Source organism: Ammodytes marinus (genome assembly GCF_949987685.1).
Source record: "Ammodytes marinus genome assembly, chromosome: 17".
Taxonomy (NCBI): domain Eukaryota; kingdom Metazoa; phylum Chordata; class Actinopteri; order Uranoscopiformes; family Ammodytidae; genus Ammodytes; species Ammodytes marinus.
The window spans coordinates 5662034-5682033 of NC_137221.1; the positions used below are offsets into that span (position 1 = coordinate 5662034).

General features: G+C 43.6%; 1 protein-coding gene across 1 annotated transcript in view; it reads right to left on the minus strand.

The window, feature by feature from the left end:
• The window catches only part of erf (Ets2 repressor factor), a 48968-nt gene extending 29341 nt beyond the window's left edge, over nucleotides 1-19627 (minus strand). The window contains exon 1 of the mRNA XM_080045030.1: nucleotides 19012-19627. Coding sequence (XP_079901156.1) covers nucleotides 19012-19033 — 22 coding nt within the window. The 5' untranslated portion in view covers nucleotides 19034-19627. The remainder of the gene's footprint in view (nucleotides 1-19011) is intronic.
• Nucleotides 19628-20000: the final 373 nt, after the last annotated feature.

Sequence of the window (20000 nt, forward strand, 5' to 3'; positions counted from 1 at the left end):
TTAATTTAAAATAAAATATTATGCAGGGTCCTCTGGGATGGGCTTGTTGCTCTTTTTCTTTTATGGGACATATTCCTCTGTAATATAATGAGTGCATTTAAATTATTTAAAAATTAAAAGCGCCATATTACATTATATTTTTAAAATGTGCCACGGGCCAATCAATCAGTGTTTGATATCCCTGCACTAGTGGGTTAACTGAGAAATGCAAAAAAAAAAAAAATTTTCTTTTTTTTTCAAAGGGCCATATTACATTATATTTTTAAAATCGGCCGCGGGCCAATAAAAAGCGGGCCGCGGGCCGCAGTTGGCCCGCGGGCCGTAGTTTGGACACCCCTGGTCTATATGAAGAGTTCCACTCAGGCAGCACTGATCTGTTTTATCTGATACACACACACACACACACACACACACACACACACACACACACACACACACACACACACACACACACACACACACACACACACACACACACACACACACACACACACACACACACACACACACACACACACACACACACACACACACACACACACACACACACACACACACACACACACACACACACACACACACACACACACACCACCCTGCAGAGTTCAGTCAACCAATGTTAAGCCACGCAGCCCAGCTCTAAAGTCAGACGGTTGCTTTGCTGATTAATAACATCAAACCAGGTAGTCAGTCAGTCAGTCAGTCAGTCAGTCAGTCAGTCAGTCAGTCAGTCAGTCAGTCAGTCAGTCAGTCAGTCAGTCAGTCAGTCAGTCAGTCAGTCAGTCAGTCAGTCAGTCAGTCAGTCAGTCAGTCAGTCAGTCAGGTGGCAGAATCAACCTCACTGCAACAGTAAGTGACACCATGAAAGTGTCATCAAAACTTCACGAGGAAGAGACGGACCAAATACAGCCCAGAGACCAGTCTGGATTTTTCTTCAATCTTCATCTCTACATTACTTATTGAAAATGCTCTAAATGACAATATTTTTATGGTGAATTTGGTAGAAATGTTGTCAGTAGTTTATATTATAAAATCAACATGTTCATTCTACTCAAACATATGCCTCTAAAGGGTAAAACAAAGAGACACTGAACATTTGGAGTGGTCTCTTAATATTTTCCGGAACTGTGTACGTAACCATGACCTAGAGTTATTCACTTCACAAACCCAATGGCTTTCTCCACAAATATTAAATATTGCATGATTTTGATTTTGCCCAAACCAAAGACTAAATGAACTGTCCTGTTACTAAGACTGTAAATCCAGCCAATCAGTGGAGGGTAATCCATAGAACACAACTTGAAAGTGAATTTGTCAGAAGCTCCAGTGAATGTGTAGCCTGTGTGTGTGTGTGTGTGTGTGTGTGTGTGTGTGTGTGTGAGACCTGGAGTGATCTATGGAGCGTTAGTTTAATAGACGGGACTTCAGAGCGGCAGAGAGAAGAGAAATATCTGCATTTAAATCTGGCTTCTGTGTTGTGGTTTGGTCGGCAGACGACTTTCATTTTCCTCCAACACACACACACACACACACACACACACACACACACACACACACACACACACACACACACACACACACACACACACACACACACACACACACACACACACACACACACACACACACACACACACACACACACACACACACACACACACACTCTTGCTACGAAAATTTTGTGACTTCAGCTGTTGCATTGAACCATGTTACACTTAAGTATACACACGTACGCACGCACGCACACACACACACACACATTGAACATACACACACACACACACACATTGAACATACACACACACACACACACACACAGAACATACATACACACACACACACACACACACACACGTGTCACCACAGCCCAGAATAGGGCCCGTAGCTCCAAACCCAGGGAGCTGGTTGAGTGACTCACTCTCAATCTCCCTGCCAATCAAACTTCATCTCCCCCTCTCTCTCTCTCCCCTCCCCCCTCTCTCTCTTTCCCGTAATCCCCCGTTCCTTTCAGCATCGTTCCACGCAGACCAAGAGGCTCCACTGTTGATTACAACGGGACCAGCAGAGTGTGTGTGTGTGTGTGTCTGTGCCTCTGTGTGTGTGTGTGTGTGTCTGTGCCTCTGTGTGTGTCTGTTGATTGGAACTAGTAGGACAATGTGAACACGGCAGAGCGACAGAGCTACGAAGGTTTAGTTCATAGACGTGATGATGAATGTGTCCTTTTACATAAGCGGCCATTGTATGAGAAACACTCCCGAAGTCATGAAACTTAACTCACAGCCAAGCAGAGTACACACACACACACACACACACACACACACACACACACACACACACACACACACACACACACACACACACACACACACACACACACACACACACACACACACACACACACACACACACACACACACACACACACACACACACACACACACACACACACACACACACCACAAAGCCACTTTTATTATCGGAGTGTGTGGAGAGCAAATATCAGACAGGAATGTGCATATTTGTGCACTGATTAAGACTCTAGGCAAAGGAGAGGTTGAGCCAGTTCCATTTATACTGTACGCTCAAAAATCACACACTTTGCCTCGGCCTTAAAATCTGTTCCACATATGACTCAACACACTCTCCGTAAAAAAAAACACACACACACACACACACACACACACACACACACACACACACACACACACACACACACACACACACACACACACACACACACACACACACACACACACACACACACACACACACACACACACACACACACACACACACACACACACACACACACACACACACACACACACACACACACACACAGGATTTGGATAAGGATCTTACAAAAAAAAATTAAAAAGAAAAAGTAACTGCATTATACAGAAAGAGAAAGATACTCTTATTAAAGGCCTACTTCACCGGTTGGAATATGAAGGTGTATTGAACTCTGAGATCCTATGTAGTATAAATGTGCAACATATTTTAGTAATCGGTTCATCCTAGCCTGAGAAAAGGCAGAAAGAGCGTTTTATGGTCTCACTGTCTCACCCTACAGTTTGTGGTGTCTTTGTGAAGGTTCTGAAGGGGTTGTGCAAATTATTCTGTATATTTGATCTATTTATTTTCTAAGACAATTAAATACTTCTGCTCTTCATAGAAGGTGGCTGATATGGAAAGCTTCTAGTAGCAGTGTTATTATGGGAAACCCCCCCCCCACCCCATCCCCACCCCCCCTTCATCAGTGATGTGTCTAAAAACTAACATTACAGTAACTATGCCAAAAAGCAGGCGCAGAGATCTTACAAGGGCAAAACATTTCGGCTCGCGCGCATCTTTGGTATTATATCTGTGCCCACCTACAATTTCTACCAGCCCACCCAAATCTAATGCCTCGTTTCCACCGAGTAGAGCGGGTCGGATCGGAGCGGCTCAGAGCGGGACAGCTCACTTTTAAGAATCTCGGTGTTGTTTCCACCGCCGACCCTACCCTTACTGGTAGGGCGGGGTTTAGGCTGGACTGCGATAGCCGCCGCCAGAAAGTGGGTCAAACTATCGGGCTGTGGAACTGTGGTCAAGCCAGCGGTCTCTCGTTTTTGCTTGGTCAAACCAGCCGCTTCTTTATTTATTCCCCCCGTGTTGTGAGCACAGAGACGGCTCGGGGCAACTGATAGAGACAGTGAGCGAGCAGCGCTGGCTGCAGCAGCTACGTGACATCGTAGCAGTGGGACACAGTGTAGCCAACTGATTCATTTAATGACGAGGAAAAACACCACACAATAAACAGTGCCGCGCTCACATTTTCGCCAAAACTCTCTTCACTCTAGCCGAGGTGACTACAAACGGCGGAAATGATTCAAACCAGCCGCTTCTTTATTTATTCCCCCCGTGTTGTTGTGAGCGTGTATTTTACTACTAGCCTATCTATGGCGTAAACACACAGAGACCGCTCGGCGCAACTCATAGAGACAGTGAGCGAACAAACAGTGCTGGCTGCGGCAGCTACGTGACTATGGGACACAGTGTAACCAACTGATTAATTTATTGACGAGGAAAAACACCACACAATAAACAGAGCTGTGCTCACATTTTCGCCAAAACACAAGACTCTCTTCACTCTTGCCGAGATCTACACATGGCGGAAATGATTCTTTCGACCAATCAAATGACGGCAGTGTGTAGCTCCGCCTTCTCATGCATTTTCGGCCCGCTTTCAGGCGGCTAGTACCCCTACGGAGGAGTACTGAGATCGGGAGCGGCTCAGAGCGGTTAGGTGCGCTTAAACCGTACCCTACCCAACTTTTGGCAAATGAAAAGCCAAACTACCCGGACCGAACCGCTCCGATCCGACCCGCTCTACTCGGTGGAAACGAGGCATTACTGTCTAGAACCGGGCCTGATCGGGATTAAAAAATAAAATAAAATAAAAAGTCAAGAAAAGGCCAGATTAAAAGTTGTATTAATCTTGTCTTGGTCACTCACTCACTCTGGAACAACTTGGAGACTGAAACTGTAGGAAACTTTAACCTTTACTTCAGAGCATTGGCCATTAGATGAAGGACACTTTGTACAATCCCAAACTCGTCTCTTAGCTTACATGCTTATGAATAATCGATTATAAAGATTTTCCCCACAAAATTTTCTTAATTAATTCTCTTCTCAATTCCAACGTGGATACTTATAAAGAGCACTGTTGTTCTTAGCTGTCCCTGCTTCAATATTTGCTCATTAAATTTTTTTTTTTTAAGATATTTTTGTTGGCATTTTTTTTAATGCTTTATTGATAGTGTAGAGACAGAGGTGAAATGGGGCAGAGAGGGAAGTGACATGCAGAGAACGACCGCGGGCTGGAATCGAACCCGGGTCCGCTGCTGGCCGAGGCCCATGGGGGGGGGGGGGCCCTACCAACTGAGCTACGGGCGCCCCCCCTCATTAAGTTGTTGATGTACCACTAGTAGCTCCCAGCACAATCACAGTGACACAGTTAATTTGCTTTTTGAGGAGTGTGTGTGTGTCCGGGAAATTCTTAATTTTTAAAAGAGCTAATAAAGACGCAGCCAGCCGGGCTACATGCGAGATGTCTGGGTGAGTTACTCAGCCTTTCCTCATCCACAGAGGAGCAGACAAGTTAGTCATCTTCTGTGTGTGTGTGTGTGTGTGTGTGTGTGTGTGTGTGTGTGTGTGTCTCTCTCTCTGGGTATGTGTGTCTCTCTCTCTCTCTCTCTGTGTATGTGTGTCTCTCTCTCTCTGTGAGTGTGTGTGTCTCTCTGTGTGTGTGTATGTGTGTGTGTCTGTGTCTCTCTGTGTGTCTGAGTGTGTGTATGTGTATTACATATGATGGTGTGTGTGTGTGTGTCTGAGACGTGTGTGTGTCTGAGTGTGTGTGTATTACATATGATGGTGTGTGTGTGTGTGTGTGTATTACATATGATGGTGTGTGTGTGTGTCCACCACAGTCTTAATTCTTCAGTCTATTGCGTAGACTCTGGATCCTCCGCGGCTCTAGACTGAGTGACTCGCTCCGTGTGTTAAAACATTAAAGACGGCGTCACCGCAGCGACATGGCAGAGCCCAAATGAGCCACGCTCGCTAGCTGTAGTGAGAAAATTAAAAGAGTGTGTGTGTCTCTGTGTGTGTGTGTCTCTCTCTCTCTCTCCCTGTGTGTGTGTGTCTCTCCCTCTCTCTCTCTGTGTTTGTCCCTCTCTGTCTGTGTGTGTTATCTGTGCCTCTCTATGTGTGTGTGTGTGTGTGTGTGTCTGCGTCTCTGTGTGTGTCTCCGTCTGTGTGTCTCTCTCTGTGTGTTAATGCAAGACAGACATGAGCCATTTTCCTGACATGTTGGGGGGTCTAAGCTTGGCCCCCCCTAATAAAGTGTGCGTGCCGTTAGTGGGCGAGATGAGTTAGTGAGTGTCTGAGGGGCTAACCGACTTTCACGTTTCAATAAAAACAGTCACAACTCATACATCACTGCCGCAGGTCCGGGGAGTCACACACACACACACACACACACACACACACACACACACACACACACACACACACACACACACACACACACACACACACACACACACACAAACATGTGTCAATGGTTAATGATTTAGCATTCTTTCTCTTTCAGATCATCCGTTTCAATTGGCTCTTTCATGACATTCATCTTTAAGTTGATGTTATAATTAGAAACATTAGGCAAGTTTGTTTGCTGTGTGTGTGTGTGTGTGAGTGTGTGTGTGTGAGTGTGTGAGTGTGTGTGTGTGTGTGTGTGTGTGTGTGTGTGTGTGTGTGTGTGTGTGTGTGTGTGTGTGTGTGTGTGTGTGTGTGGTTGATAAAGAAAGGACAGACATACAGCAGACTTAGCTTTACGGCCGAGCGGATCAAACGCTGCCGTTTCTTATCACTGGTGTTATTTACGGCGGAGCTTTGAAGCGGCTAACGAGACGAGCCCATCCCTCACATTCCCTTCACAAGGTATGGCCAGCTGCTTTCACTTACGCTCAACTAGAAAAGTGCATTTCTGTTGTAAAAAGGAGACATTTTGGGTCTCATCAATAGTGTTGTTGATAATGAGTTAGATTGTTAGCCTGCAGCCTGCATGTCAGACGATTGGCTGGTTGGACACGAGGCAGGAAAATGGCATATTTGGATTGGCAAAATGGTTCTAGAATCTGGGGGCGCTCCGGTGGTGTAGTGGATAGAGCGTGTACCATATTGGCTCCGGCCTTCATTGCAGTGGTCACGGGTTCAAATCTGACCCGAGGACCTTTACTGCAGGTCATCCCCCCTCTCTCTCTCTCTCTCTCTCTCTCTCTCTCTCTCTCTCTCTCTCTCTCTCTCTCTCTGTCTCCCCATTTCAACTCTGTACTGTCTAATAAAGCTTGAAAATGCCAAAAAATAAATCTTAAAAAATAAATAAATTAATTAAAAAATGGTTCTAGAATCTAGACTCAAATGAAGGGGGCACGATTGGCTTTCTAAAACGTGCTGTTGGATCACCACCAACAAACACACACACAGTCACCTGAGCCACAGGGAGTTTGGAAACAGATTATGTCATCATATTAAAGCCGTTAAACCCTCTCTACGTACGGACAAGCCCCTGTTTAGAGCTGCCCAGAGATGATACATGTTGCTGCTTTCCAGCAATACACTGTGTGTGTGTGTGTGTGTGTGTGTGTGTGTGTGTGTGTGTGTGTGCGTTCTGAGCTGAAGGTGGAGAAAAGATGCAAGTTTGTTTTTTATGTCATGGGTAGAAAAGGGTTCAGTGGACTTTTGGGCTTGTTTGAAATTGGTCTGGAAGGCGTGTGTGAGAAAGAGAGAGACAGAGAGAGAGAGAGAGAGAGACAGAGAGAGAGAGAGAGAGGGTGTGAGAGAGAGAGAGAGAGAGAGAGAGAGAGAGAGAGAGAGAGAGAGAGCGAGAGAGAGACAGAGAGAGAGAGAGTATTCTGCCTATATGCATTTGTGTGGTTTGGGGTGTAACTTTTTTTTTTTTAAGGGAATTAGCTAAAATTCAGTTCACAGTCACACAAACTTCATGTATTTTAGGTTTGAAAAAAAAAACCACCCTTTCACACACACACACACACACACACACACACACACACACACACACACACACACACACACACACACACACACACACACACACACACACACACACACACACACACACACACACACACACACACACACACACACACACACACACACACACACACACACACACACACCAAATATAAACACACCACACACCGCTAAAATCCCATGACGAGTTACGAAAATTCCCCACATGGTTCCCAACAGACAAACGAACGGACAGGAGCGTTACCCATCTCCGTCTCTCGCTCACACACAAACTGCGTTCCAATTCACATACTCTTTCTTTTTACTACACTACATACTAAAGTACAGAAGAGTTTTAGTCTTTTTACTACACTACATACTAAAGTACAGAAGAGTTTTAGTCTTTTTACTACACTACATACTAAAGTACAGAAGAGTTTTAGTCTTTTTACTACGCTACATACTAAAGTACAGAAGAGTTTTAGTCTTTTTACTACGCTACATACTAAAGTACAGAAGAGTTTTAGTCTTTTTACTACGCTACATACTAAAGTACAGAAGAGTTTTAGTCTTTTTACTACACTACATACTTAAGTACAGAAGGGTTTTAGGGCCACAGGAGAGAGAGAGAAAAAAAATCAGATAAGGAAGATTTAATTTTCATTATGTCGAGAAATGTCAAGAATAAAAGACGAATACTCCAACATGCTATTGGAGTTAGTGGGGGCATCTAGGTATTTTCAGCATACTACAATTGACCTGCATGTATTGGGACATCCTAAATCTTTTTCTGGCGTACTAAATAGTAGGGAAGTATTGGAACGCAGAGAGGTTTTCTTGACTCTGAAGGTCCAAGACAAACTGCCAGAAAAGTAAAAGCTCAACTCTCTCCGACTTGATTGAGTCAAAACATTACCTCACCTTTCCACTCCAGGCATTTTCTATTTACAATATGAAAACACACAAATTAAACTATGTGTGTGTGTGTGTGTGTGTGTGTATGTGTGTGTGTGTGTGTGCGTGCGTGCGTGTTAAAAAAAAAATTATCCATCTTGTTCGGTCTTGTACTGAAAATCAGCTGAGGGGAATCGGCCCCTTTCATCATATAACAAAAAAAAATATCCCCCCAAACAAAACAGCTAAAAATTTGTCTTGGCTTCGAATTCAAATAGTTTGGATACGAGGGATCTTTTACGAGTGACGGTATTAGCTTTCAACTCCCTTGGGCATTATTTAGCAACGTTGATACTTGAGTATTTTTGTCCTGCACATGCACTGCTTGATTGAATATTCCTGTAGAAACTATGTTTACATTTTGTCCATGTCCCACCAAAAAAAATCAGGTTCTAGCAAAATTTACCAAAGGCTTCTTCAATCAGTTCCCCCTGATTACAGAGTCTGTGCATGTAAAAGGGCACTTTAGGAAACATGTGGCCACATTAGTAGAGTTAGTGTGACCGTATGAAGTTTCCATGCCTGCCCTGTACTGTACTGTAGGGCCTAATAGTTAGCTACGCGGCCCGCCAAACCTCTAAGATGGACAGGCACAAACGGAATCAGTGTCTGCTCAATCAGTTCTCTGGTGGCGTAGTGGATAGAGCGTGTACCATATTGGCTCCGGCCTTTGTTGCAGTGGTCGTGGGTTCAAATCCGACCTGTGGACCTTTACTGCAGGTCATCCCCCCCCCCCCTCTCTCTGTCTCCCCATTTAAACTCTGTACCATCTAATAAAGCTTGAAAATCCCCCAAAAAAAATCTAACTTGTGATTTTTTTTTTCCGATCCCACAGCCCATTAGAAGACCTTACTTAGTTTGGAACCCAGAAATGAACCACACAGCAGCACTGAAAAACATCGACTAACTTGTGCAGATTGTCTATTAATTTAACAGCTGCGTATTCCAACAGTTTGGTTTCAATTATGTCTGATTTTTCCTGGAGGCTTTTCATGGAGGTTTTAGTCTAGGTAGCAACATATCCAACAGAGTCGAGTCTGTAGAAACGACTATTTAGTAGAATAACAAGGTTCCCATTTGTGGGGAATATGAATAAAAACTTGTTTGGCATTCCTGAAAGCAAGTCGGACATTTAATATTTTTTCAATCGAGCAGTGTGGGCTAAAATGTTTGCAGGTGCACCATCAACAAGTGTACAACGTCAGGATTAAACTCTGGTCTGGATCAGCCCAGTTCAAACAACCACAGAACCCACACCTGTTGGCATGGTTTCCCCCTCGGCTGCTATGGAGGTGGTCTCCCCTTTGAGAAAATACATAAATAAATGCCTCCAATTTATTCTGCTTCGTTTTACTGCAACTGGTTTGTAAATCAACCATGGTTTCTTATACTGACAATCAGTTGCATATATTGGTTAGGTTTGTGAGAGCCCCTGTTTTATTGTAACAAAGACATTATAAGCTGGATGCTGCCACCTCCATTAGTAGGGCTAGTCAAAGTCAGAATGATTTCTATAGCACGTTTAAAAACTGCATCAGTTGACCAAAGTGCTGAACAAGATACAATACAAAACAACATATAAGATACATGAGAGAAAAAGTTAGGAGTGTTAAAGTCTCAACTTGTGTTAAAGGCCAATGCAACAAAAGTGAGTCTTCAGCAACGTATTAAACTGGTCAACTTTAGGATCGATCCAATTCCGATATCAGTATCCATATGGGCAGATATACAAAACCTAGATACTGGGGTCGGATCGGAACTGTAAAAATAGTGTATCGTTGCATCTCTATACTATAGCTCTGTGTGATTGTTAGAACATAACCTGGCAGACTACCTCTGTCTTACCACACACACACACACAGACGGAGACAGACACACACACACACACACACACCACTCCTCTCAGCTAAAGCAGACTCCCTAAAGACATATGGTGTTTGGTGGATATTTCTGCCCCGACAGCAACTCGGTTGTAACTACTTTGGAGCTGGCGTTGGCAGTCGCAATGTGGGCAGAGTAACACAGGACCACACCTAGTCTGTCCCTTTGTGTGTGTGTGTGTGTGTGTGTGTGTGTGTGTGTGTGTGTGTGTGTGTGTGTGTGTGTGTGTCTTTATTCTTGTTTCTGCAGTGTGTAGCACTAAGCAGGCAGGCTCACATGTTGGGGGAGACATTACAACCCAAACACTTCTGGACATTTAAACGATGCCAAACCAACCAGGGCATCCCCCCCCCCCCCCCCACACACACACACAGACCTTCCTCTTATTCCCCCCACCAACCACACATGACCATAGCCATAACACACATTGTAACTATCTTCACACAGGTTTCATTAGGATGACTCCAGCCAAAACAGAGCGGGACAAAGCACAAACCAAACCTATACCTCCACACACCTCCTGCCTCTCTCTCTCTCTCTCTCAGCCTCTGTGGGACTCAAACGAGCTCCAAGGGCAAGCGGACGGTGTGAATGTCGTGGGCACGTCTGGATGAATAAAAGGCTTCACACGCTTCCCCTCAGGAGGACCGACTTGATAAAGCTATTAAGTCTTAAAACCTTGTTCACTTTCAACTGAGCGGTGCAGTTCTGTCACACACACACACACACACACACACACACACACACACACACACACACACACACACACACACACACACACACACACACACACACACACACACACACACACACACACACACACACACACACACACACACACACACACACACACACACAGCTGAGTGTTACAGTTCGGTTATTACGGCACATTTTATTTGCCACTGTCGAAAGTTGGGAGGGGGACCAAAATAAGTGAATCTTGAAGTGTCCTTTTTTTTTTTTTTTTTTACTATATATTAAATGCAATTTCTAACGTCTAATCCTGATGTATTTTATGCCCCTGTAAAGCACTTTGAATGGCCTTGTGTCTGAATTGTGCTATAGAAATAAACTTGCCTTGCCTTGCAGTACAACCATTTTGTGCTATACCAACATGTCATCATTTAGATTATAAATTTATCTGGATTTCTTCATATTATCTCTTAATTCATTTTGATGAATTGGCATAAGAAGGAGAGTTTATGCAAAAGAGTGAATAATCACGTGAACAACAGTGCAGCAGGAAAGCCCCACACACACACACACACACACACACACACACACACACACACACACACACACACACACACACACACACACACACACACACACACACACACACACACTTGTTTGAGAGATATCTAGACGTCTGTCTTTATCTGTTCAGCAGAGCGACTCGCTGGTTTCACTTGACCTGCTCTGTTCTTTCATGTGCCCAGCTGGGGGTCCGCGGCTGCTGTCTCTGAGCACACACACACACACAATCAAGCAGAGACACACACACACACTCGCACAAGCAGACACGCACGCATTCACAGACACACACGCAGACACACACACGCATGCACAAGCAGACACACACACACACACACACACACACACACACACACACACACACACACACACACACACACACACACACACACACACACACACACACACACACACACACACACACACACACACACACACACACACACACACACACACACACACACACACACACCTTCCAGATACCATGCTGACAGGCAGACTGACAAAAGACATTTAAAATGATGAGCACATTCTTTGGACTAAAAAGTGGCGCTCCTCTCTTCTCGCTCCTCGTACTTGACTAATGATAACCAGCACGTTGTCTAAAGCCAGGCCTAGATTTATTTATTTTAACTTTTTTCAGAAAAGCCCCAAAAAACTGAATTCCTCACAAGGGGAAATTACAAGGAAAGATAGTGATACCGGTCCAAAACACCTTGACTTCCGAATCATCTTGCACGGGATTCTCGATGCTTGAGCGGAGGAAGAAGTTACTAATTCACATAAAATAAGGGTGTAAGGGCAGAGGGGTGTCCTACTGTATGGAATGTAAAGCCCACTGAGGGAAATGTCTATTTGTGATATTTGGGCTATACAAATAAAACTGATTTGATTTGATTTGATAAAAGATTTAACTTGAAACACCCAAAGACACAGCAGTTGGGAGGTGTGCCATTCTTTTTTGATTGGGAATGTTTTCATTATTCCAGTGAATTAATGTAGAGCAATTTGGCGCTACAATCAATAATGTTTCGGACATTTTAAATATCAACGTAAAACGTCAGGATTTTGAGTCAGCCTCTCCATCACATCACAGAGCAAAGGGCTTCTCACTACACTCAAAACTTGCCTCAACTTGTGAACGTGAACGTCTACACACACACACACCCACACCCCCACACACACACACACACACACACACACACACACACACACACACACACACACACACACACACACACACACACACACACCCTTTAACAGCAATCACTTATCTCTTACTCGACTTCAGTAAGACCTGCAATCAAAAATGGTGGAATAGCAATCTGATTAAAAACCACTTTTCGAAGGACAGCTAGTCACGCAATTCTTTACTACCAACCAACACTGACCCTGATTCCAATCTCCATACTTCCCTACTATTTAGTATGCCAGAAAAAGATGTAGGATGTCCCAATACATGCACGTCAATTGTAGTATGCTGAAAAAACATAAATGCCCCCACTAACTCCAATAGTATTTGTCTTTATTTTTGACATTTCTCGACATAATGCAAGAAAAATCTTCCTTATCTAATTTTTTTCTCTCTCCTGTGGCCCTAAAACTCTTCTGTACTTTAGTATGTAGTGTAGTAAAAAGAAAGAGTATGTGATTTGGAACGCAGGGCATCTGTCTGACTGTCAGGGTTTTTTCCTATGCGTGAGGCCCCTCTGTGTTTGTGTGGCCAGCATGTCCCAGCTCGCGCTACCTGTTGTCTCTTCTCCGAGCGTTGTATGGGTCACCAGAGCCACTGTACACACACACACACACACACACACACACACACACACACACACACACACACACACACACACACACACACACACACACACACACACACACACACACACACACACACACACACACACACACACACACACACACACACACACACACACACACACACACACACACACACACACACACACACACACACACACACACACACACACACACAGGAAACAGAGGCCGGCCGTAACATCCAGCATAGCAACAATGACCCCGGACCGCCACTTGACAACACACCAGAGAAATACTGACGTCATTCCCGAATCCCGCACTACTTTTTCCAGCGTCGGCTTTTGCCCCGCGGTAATCAGGAATGTGATCGGGTCAGACCTTTAGCCCTGACCTGATCACTCACTAACAGGTAATTCCTGAGGGGAGGGACAATGGCATTTGGGGTGTTTTTTTTTTTTTTTTTTGGTTACTGTAGGCTATTTTCCCTTCTAAATGGCAAGTCAGCAAAGGGCTAATGATCTATTCTTACGCACTGCTGCTTTAGTGAGTAGTGATGGGACTCGACACCGCTGCATTTTAATGTCTGTTTATTTTTAAATTGCACAGACCATTTTTTAAAACTATTTACTCCTTTCGATGTGACGCCATTTGCGCTGCAGTGGATTGTGGGTCAGCATCACCACATCACCTGATTTCCACATAAAAAAATAAAAAAATCGGATGTAGTAGAAGGGCATTTTTTACTATTTTTAAGCATGCTGCATCCTCCAACCACATGTATTGGGACCATCCTAAGTATTTTTCTACCTTACTAAATAGCAGAGAAGAAGTAATGGGGATTGGACCGCAGCCCTAAGTGTCCCAAAGCACACAGGTTGACTTGAATTGAAAATGTTTTTATTTCGAACAAGTAAATAATAAAAAATAAAATAAATTAAACAAGTGGACAGTTACAATAAAGTAATATTTACACACAATGAAAACCACAAATGAAAATAAACTGTCTTACACTTTGCTTTACCTGTTCGAAAAGGGGTGAGAAGAAGAAAACTTATTTAATCTCACCCCTTCTCCCTGATTTATATATCTATAATGACTATTGGCTTCCTTATTAGTGATATAATAATAATAATTGAAAAATAATAATACATATTAATATATATCGCATATATCGGTTACATCGCTGTTCACCCAAAGTCAAACTTTCCCTGACTCAAACGACTTGGCCTCGACTCGTATAGTGTAACTGTGCCTTGTCTGTTACCGTGCCAACATCATAATTCATTATAACGGTGCGACGTAACCCAACACAGTCATTCCCAAAGTAAACTAACATATAACAGCATCATATCTTTTTAACAAATGAGACCCTAGTTCATTATTGGTCTAACAATGTTTTAGAGCCGTTTCTAATCTGAGTAAACGGTGTGTGTGTGTGTGTGTGTGTGTGTGTGTGTGTGTGTGTGTGTGTGTACGCGAGTGTGTGTGTGTGTGTGTGTTCTTGTTATTTCAATAGGCTGAGTCTGTAGTCTACTCGCTGCCGACAACCAAATGCTCTTCCTCAAGTAAAGGCCAATTTGGTGTCACCAGTTAAAGTCAAACTGTCACTTTGTTGTGACCACAATGTCAGGTAGAACCGCACGGTGACTGACACATGGCCACTTAACGTTCAGACATGTACAAACACACACAAATACACACACACACACACACACGTATGAACACACACACACACTCTCAGTCATAAACAGCAGCCCAGCCCTAACCAGACTTAACACCAGCTAATTGCTCATGTATGGCTCCTTTCACTCTACACACTCACACAGCCTACACACACACACACTCTCTCTCTCTCTCTCTCTCCCACACACACACACACTCACTCTCTCTCTCTCTCTCTCTCTTACACACACACACAGAGGGGCTGAGTGTAACAAAGCGTGCTGGCTCGCGGGCCGTCTGCAGCTGTGACGTCTCACATGTGGCTGTGTGTTGATATAAGGAGTAACACAAGTGGAAAATTGGAGCTGGTGGGGCCAGACTGTTCACTTCCTGATAGGAAGAGAGTGGAGGTTGACCCATATATACATAAAGTCATCAACAGGCGCACGCACACACACACGCACACACACACACACACACACACACACACACACACACACACACACACACACACACACACACACACACACACACACACACACACACACACACACACACACACCAGGGGAATTACAACAGGCAGCGCAGACAAAGGGCTTGTGTGGCTCCGCGCATAATGTTATGTGGTTAACCCAATAGCATCCCTGGATATTAAGAATACAAAAGAAAAATAGAGTAAATTCCCCTTATTACGTGATATTACTGATGTCGCTGGTAGTCTCCACAGCCCCATTAAGAGTTTGAGATTCAGATGACGGGCAAAAAACAACAACGAGGGAAATTGGGATGTGAATAACTTAATACTGAGAAATAGGAACCAGACTGAAAACTGTACTAGTTGCTTTCGTTTCGAAGAGCAAAAAGTTACACACGATAGCTTTAAACCCCCCTGTGTGTGTGTGTGTTTAAAGTGATGTCATTAAAAGTTACGCACTATGTTAAGCACCTTGAATGGCCTTGTGTCCGAAATGTGCTTTAGAAATAAACTTGCCTTGCCTTGCCTATGTTGTAGTTTTAAAGAGTTCACACACACTCACCGAGCACAAACGAATGTAGCGAGTCTCCTAGGCAAGGCTTGTGGCTAAAAACTAGGCCGTCTACTTTTAAAAACTAAAAAAGGGAAGTGTAGCATAACCTTGCTAATCTGACCCTGTGGATAACCGAAGCCATTAGAAGACAATACAATGTTTGAAATAACCCACAATGACATGTTAGTCTGACCAGAAAAGTGCTAAAAATGAACACTGGCCACTTTCACTTTGGCAGATTGAGAATATCCCTAAAAATGTAATGGGTAAAAAAGATTATGGCCCAAGAACAAATAGTCTAACTTTTTCCTAGGTTTTGTTTTGTTGGGATGTTTAATTGCTCAACGCCTGCGAGGGATTTTCTGCATGGCGGGCTCTACGGCCACGATCAAAATAAAAAGGTTGTTTCACGGTTCATGAGGCACTGTCCGATTCTCAAGTATTTTGGGGTTATAGTTCCCATACAGCGGCTTGAAAGACAAACAAGAAAAGGACCAGCTGGAGAAAAAAAAAAAAACTGGAAAGCCAACTTTGGTCATATAACCTCTGACCGACTGATTGAGTTAAAGATTTCTCACAAATGATTTTTTTGTTGAGATAATTTTTTGGCATTTTCGAGCTTTATTTGATAGTACAGAGTTGAGACGGGGAGACAGAGAGAGAGGGGGGGGGGGGGGGTGACATGCAGTAAAGGTCCAGGGGTCGGATTTGAACCGGCGACCACTGTAACGAAGGCCTGAGCCGATATGGTACGCGCTCTATCCACTACGCCACTGGTGCACCCTCTCACGATTGTTTTGAGATGTAAAAAGTTTACATAACATTACATAAACAAAACTCCCAATTGTGCTCCTCAAACAAACATAGCCTACAACTAAAAAGCCACACAAAATAAATAATCAATAAAACCTTCGAATCTGAGAGTAAAATTAATATTTTACTGGGGATGTGATTGTGAACCACTCATTGATTTGTACTTTGACTTAACGAGCAGGAATCCCCGACTATCAGTTTAGCCGTAAAGCCACAAGAGCTTTTCTGCGCGGCGGCTCACACCTGCGAGTTCTCACAGTGAATGGTGAATGACACCGTTACCCACCGCCATCACAGTGTCTCACTCACACCATGTTTCACCGAGTGAAAGTACAGAGTGTGAAGATCATATTAATTTCAAAGACAACAGCTTTTTAAAAACAGAGTGGAATTTGTAATACAAGCGCCAAAACAACTGGGGTCTTTTAGTGTAAACGTGAATGAAGCAGCTAAGGAAAGATGTTTACAAACACACACACACACACCAATTGACTTGGATCCAATTCTTCCACGTGTCTGATGGTCACACACACACACGCACGCGCACACACACACACACACACACACACACACACACACACACACACACACACACACACACACACACACACACACACACACACACACACACACACACACACACACACACACACACACACACACACACACACACACACACACACACACAGCAAAGAACACAGTGATCTTTGTAAATAAAGAAACAAACTGTTTTGTTTGTTTGTTGATAACCTCAGATGAGATCCCAACTATCGCCGTTAACCTTTGCTTTGTCTAGTTGCTGCTATTCCATTTGCCTTGTAAAATTGTATATTCTGTATTATCGCTGTTTTTTTTCTTTCTATTTTTACTTGTATATTGCATATTTTCTTGTTTATTTTCTTGGCGTTCAGTCTGTGGAAAACAAAGGGATAATTTCACTGTATGACTGAGAACATGTTTCTTATTGTGCAATATGACAATCAATAAACACTTTGAAACTTGAATATTGAGTTCCAATGCCAATACGGTCACTATCTACCATTCAATGATACATGGAAAAGTTATCTCCAGATAAGAATGATAAAAATGCAACGAAAAAACAAATATGTGAACACAAATCATGAAGAAAATTCAATGCACTTTGCCCCAGCACTTCCTTAAAATAAATAGCTTGTCATGTGGGTGAGTAAGCTTTTCATATAACTGTATATTCAGCCTAATAATAGTAGTAGCCCAACCTACTTCTTCATACAAACAAAAAAAAAACAATAGAAGCCAAAGTAACCAAAGTAAACAGTAGGCCACACCGCCTTCTCTTTGAATGGTTGACCTCTCCTCTCCTCTCTATTGAACTTTTAAACTGTTCCTAGGACCACACCTTTCGTTTTCTACTGCAACATTGTCATATATACAGCGTGTGATAGCCTATAAATTATATATATAAAAAAATCCCCAACGGTTCTCCATCTAAAACCTATTTCTTCAGCCGTAATAACTTATATTAAAAGGTGTTCTGAATGATACTTGTTGCTGTTACGTGTACTGGTGGTGAAATTGTTCAGTTGCTCAATTTAAACTAAGTTGTTGAGACATTAATTCAAGTAATAATTCACGTAGGCTGCAGAACTATCGTGGTGAGGTGAGGGTCTGTGCACTTTGGCCCCCAGCCTGACACTTTCAAACATCTCCGCAAAATAAAACAGAACTCGGCAAATCGCTACACGGAGCGGAGCCCGGTTTACGTGGGTAATACATGAGGAAAAACAGCATTTTATTTAGTGGGTGCATTGATCTAATGTAGCCAACTAAACCGCGTGGGATTCGAGTTGTAGACAAACAAGCTTTTGCCGAAACAATAACAACAGCAGCCTCGGATGGGTCCACCCCAGCCAGCCAGCGCCATCATTTTGTCACACTTTCCCTGGGAGCGAGAGTTTGTTAGAGCTAGTAGTAGCAGCATGCTAACGAGGTAGCCATCGAGAGCTAGGTCGCTGTTGTTTTCATTTCCAGAACAGTAATAAAACAAAGTTAACGTATTGATAACTGTGGCTGTGTTTCCACTTACCCGAATCTCCCGAGGTTTTCATCTTCGCCGTGTTGCTTTCTGTCACTTTCCTTCCCAACCGTCGACTTATAACTTTTTTTTTGTGTAGACGTTGGTAAATTAAGCTAGCGGAGTTAGCCCGCTCCTTGCTCCCGTGTTGTTCTCACAAGAAGTGGCTCGTTAGAACCACACACAGCCAAGCCAACCTGTCCCGATTACGAGCAGTTAATTCAAAACCAAAACCCCAAAAAATGACATCCGCTAACTTTATATAGAGTTCTTCTTCTAATCTGGACACATTAGTTATAGTTTGGGAACTTTTTGTTGCCCTGGCGATAGTTTTAAAAGTGCTGCTAGCCTCTTGGAAGAGGGGGGAAATCCAGCGCACCGGGTCTGAATGGCGCAGGCTTGGGAGTTTGAAGGAGTCTTCGGCTGGAGCAACGGAATGCGACGAGACTAAAAATTCATCCCGTTTTTGTTGCAACAATGTCGCATGGTCGATTCCTCGTCCCCTTCATCGTCATTTTTTAATCTTCGTCAATCTTCGCCGATAGTCAGAAGTCTAAACAGCAGCGCAGTCTGAAAGAAAAATGAACCAAAAAAAGAAGCAACAACTCGAGTTCTTTCTCCGGCACGGACTTTTTCTTTTTCCACTCACTCTCTCGCTCACCCACTTCGTGTTCTCTCTCTCTCTCTCTCTCTCTCTCTCTCTCTCTCTCTCTCTACCCCCCTCCCTCCCTCCCTTCCTATGCCGGGTGTCGTGTTTCGCCCTCTGCTGCCACACGGGGCCGCCCACGCGAACCCACGGAGGGAGGGAGAGGGAAAGGAACTCAACGCCCACTTGCTGACAAAGATCGTCTATCTATGTTGTTTTTGAAGATTATTTTTCATTTTCAGTCACATGAAGAGTAGAGGAAATCCAGGGAATTAATTGTAGACTCTTAGAAGCTAGCCTATGTAGGCTATAAATACATAGGCCTACCAGTTTAAATTAAGCATTTTTAGTTAGC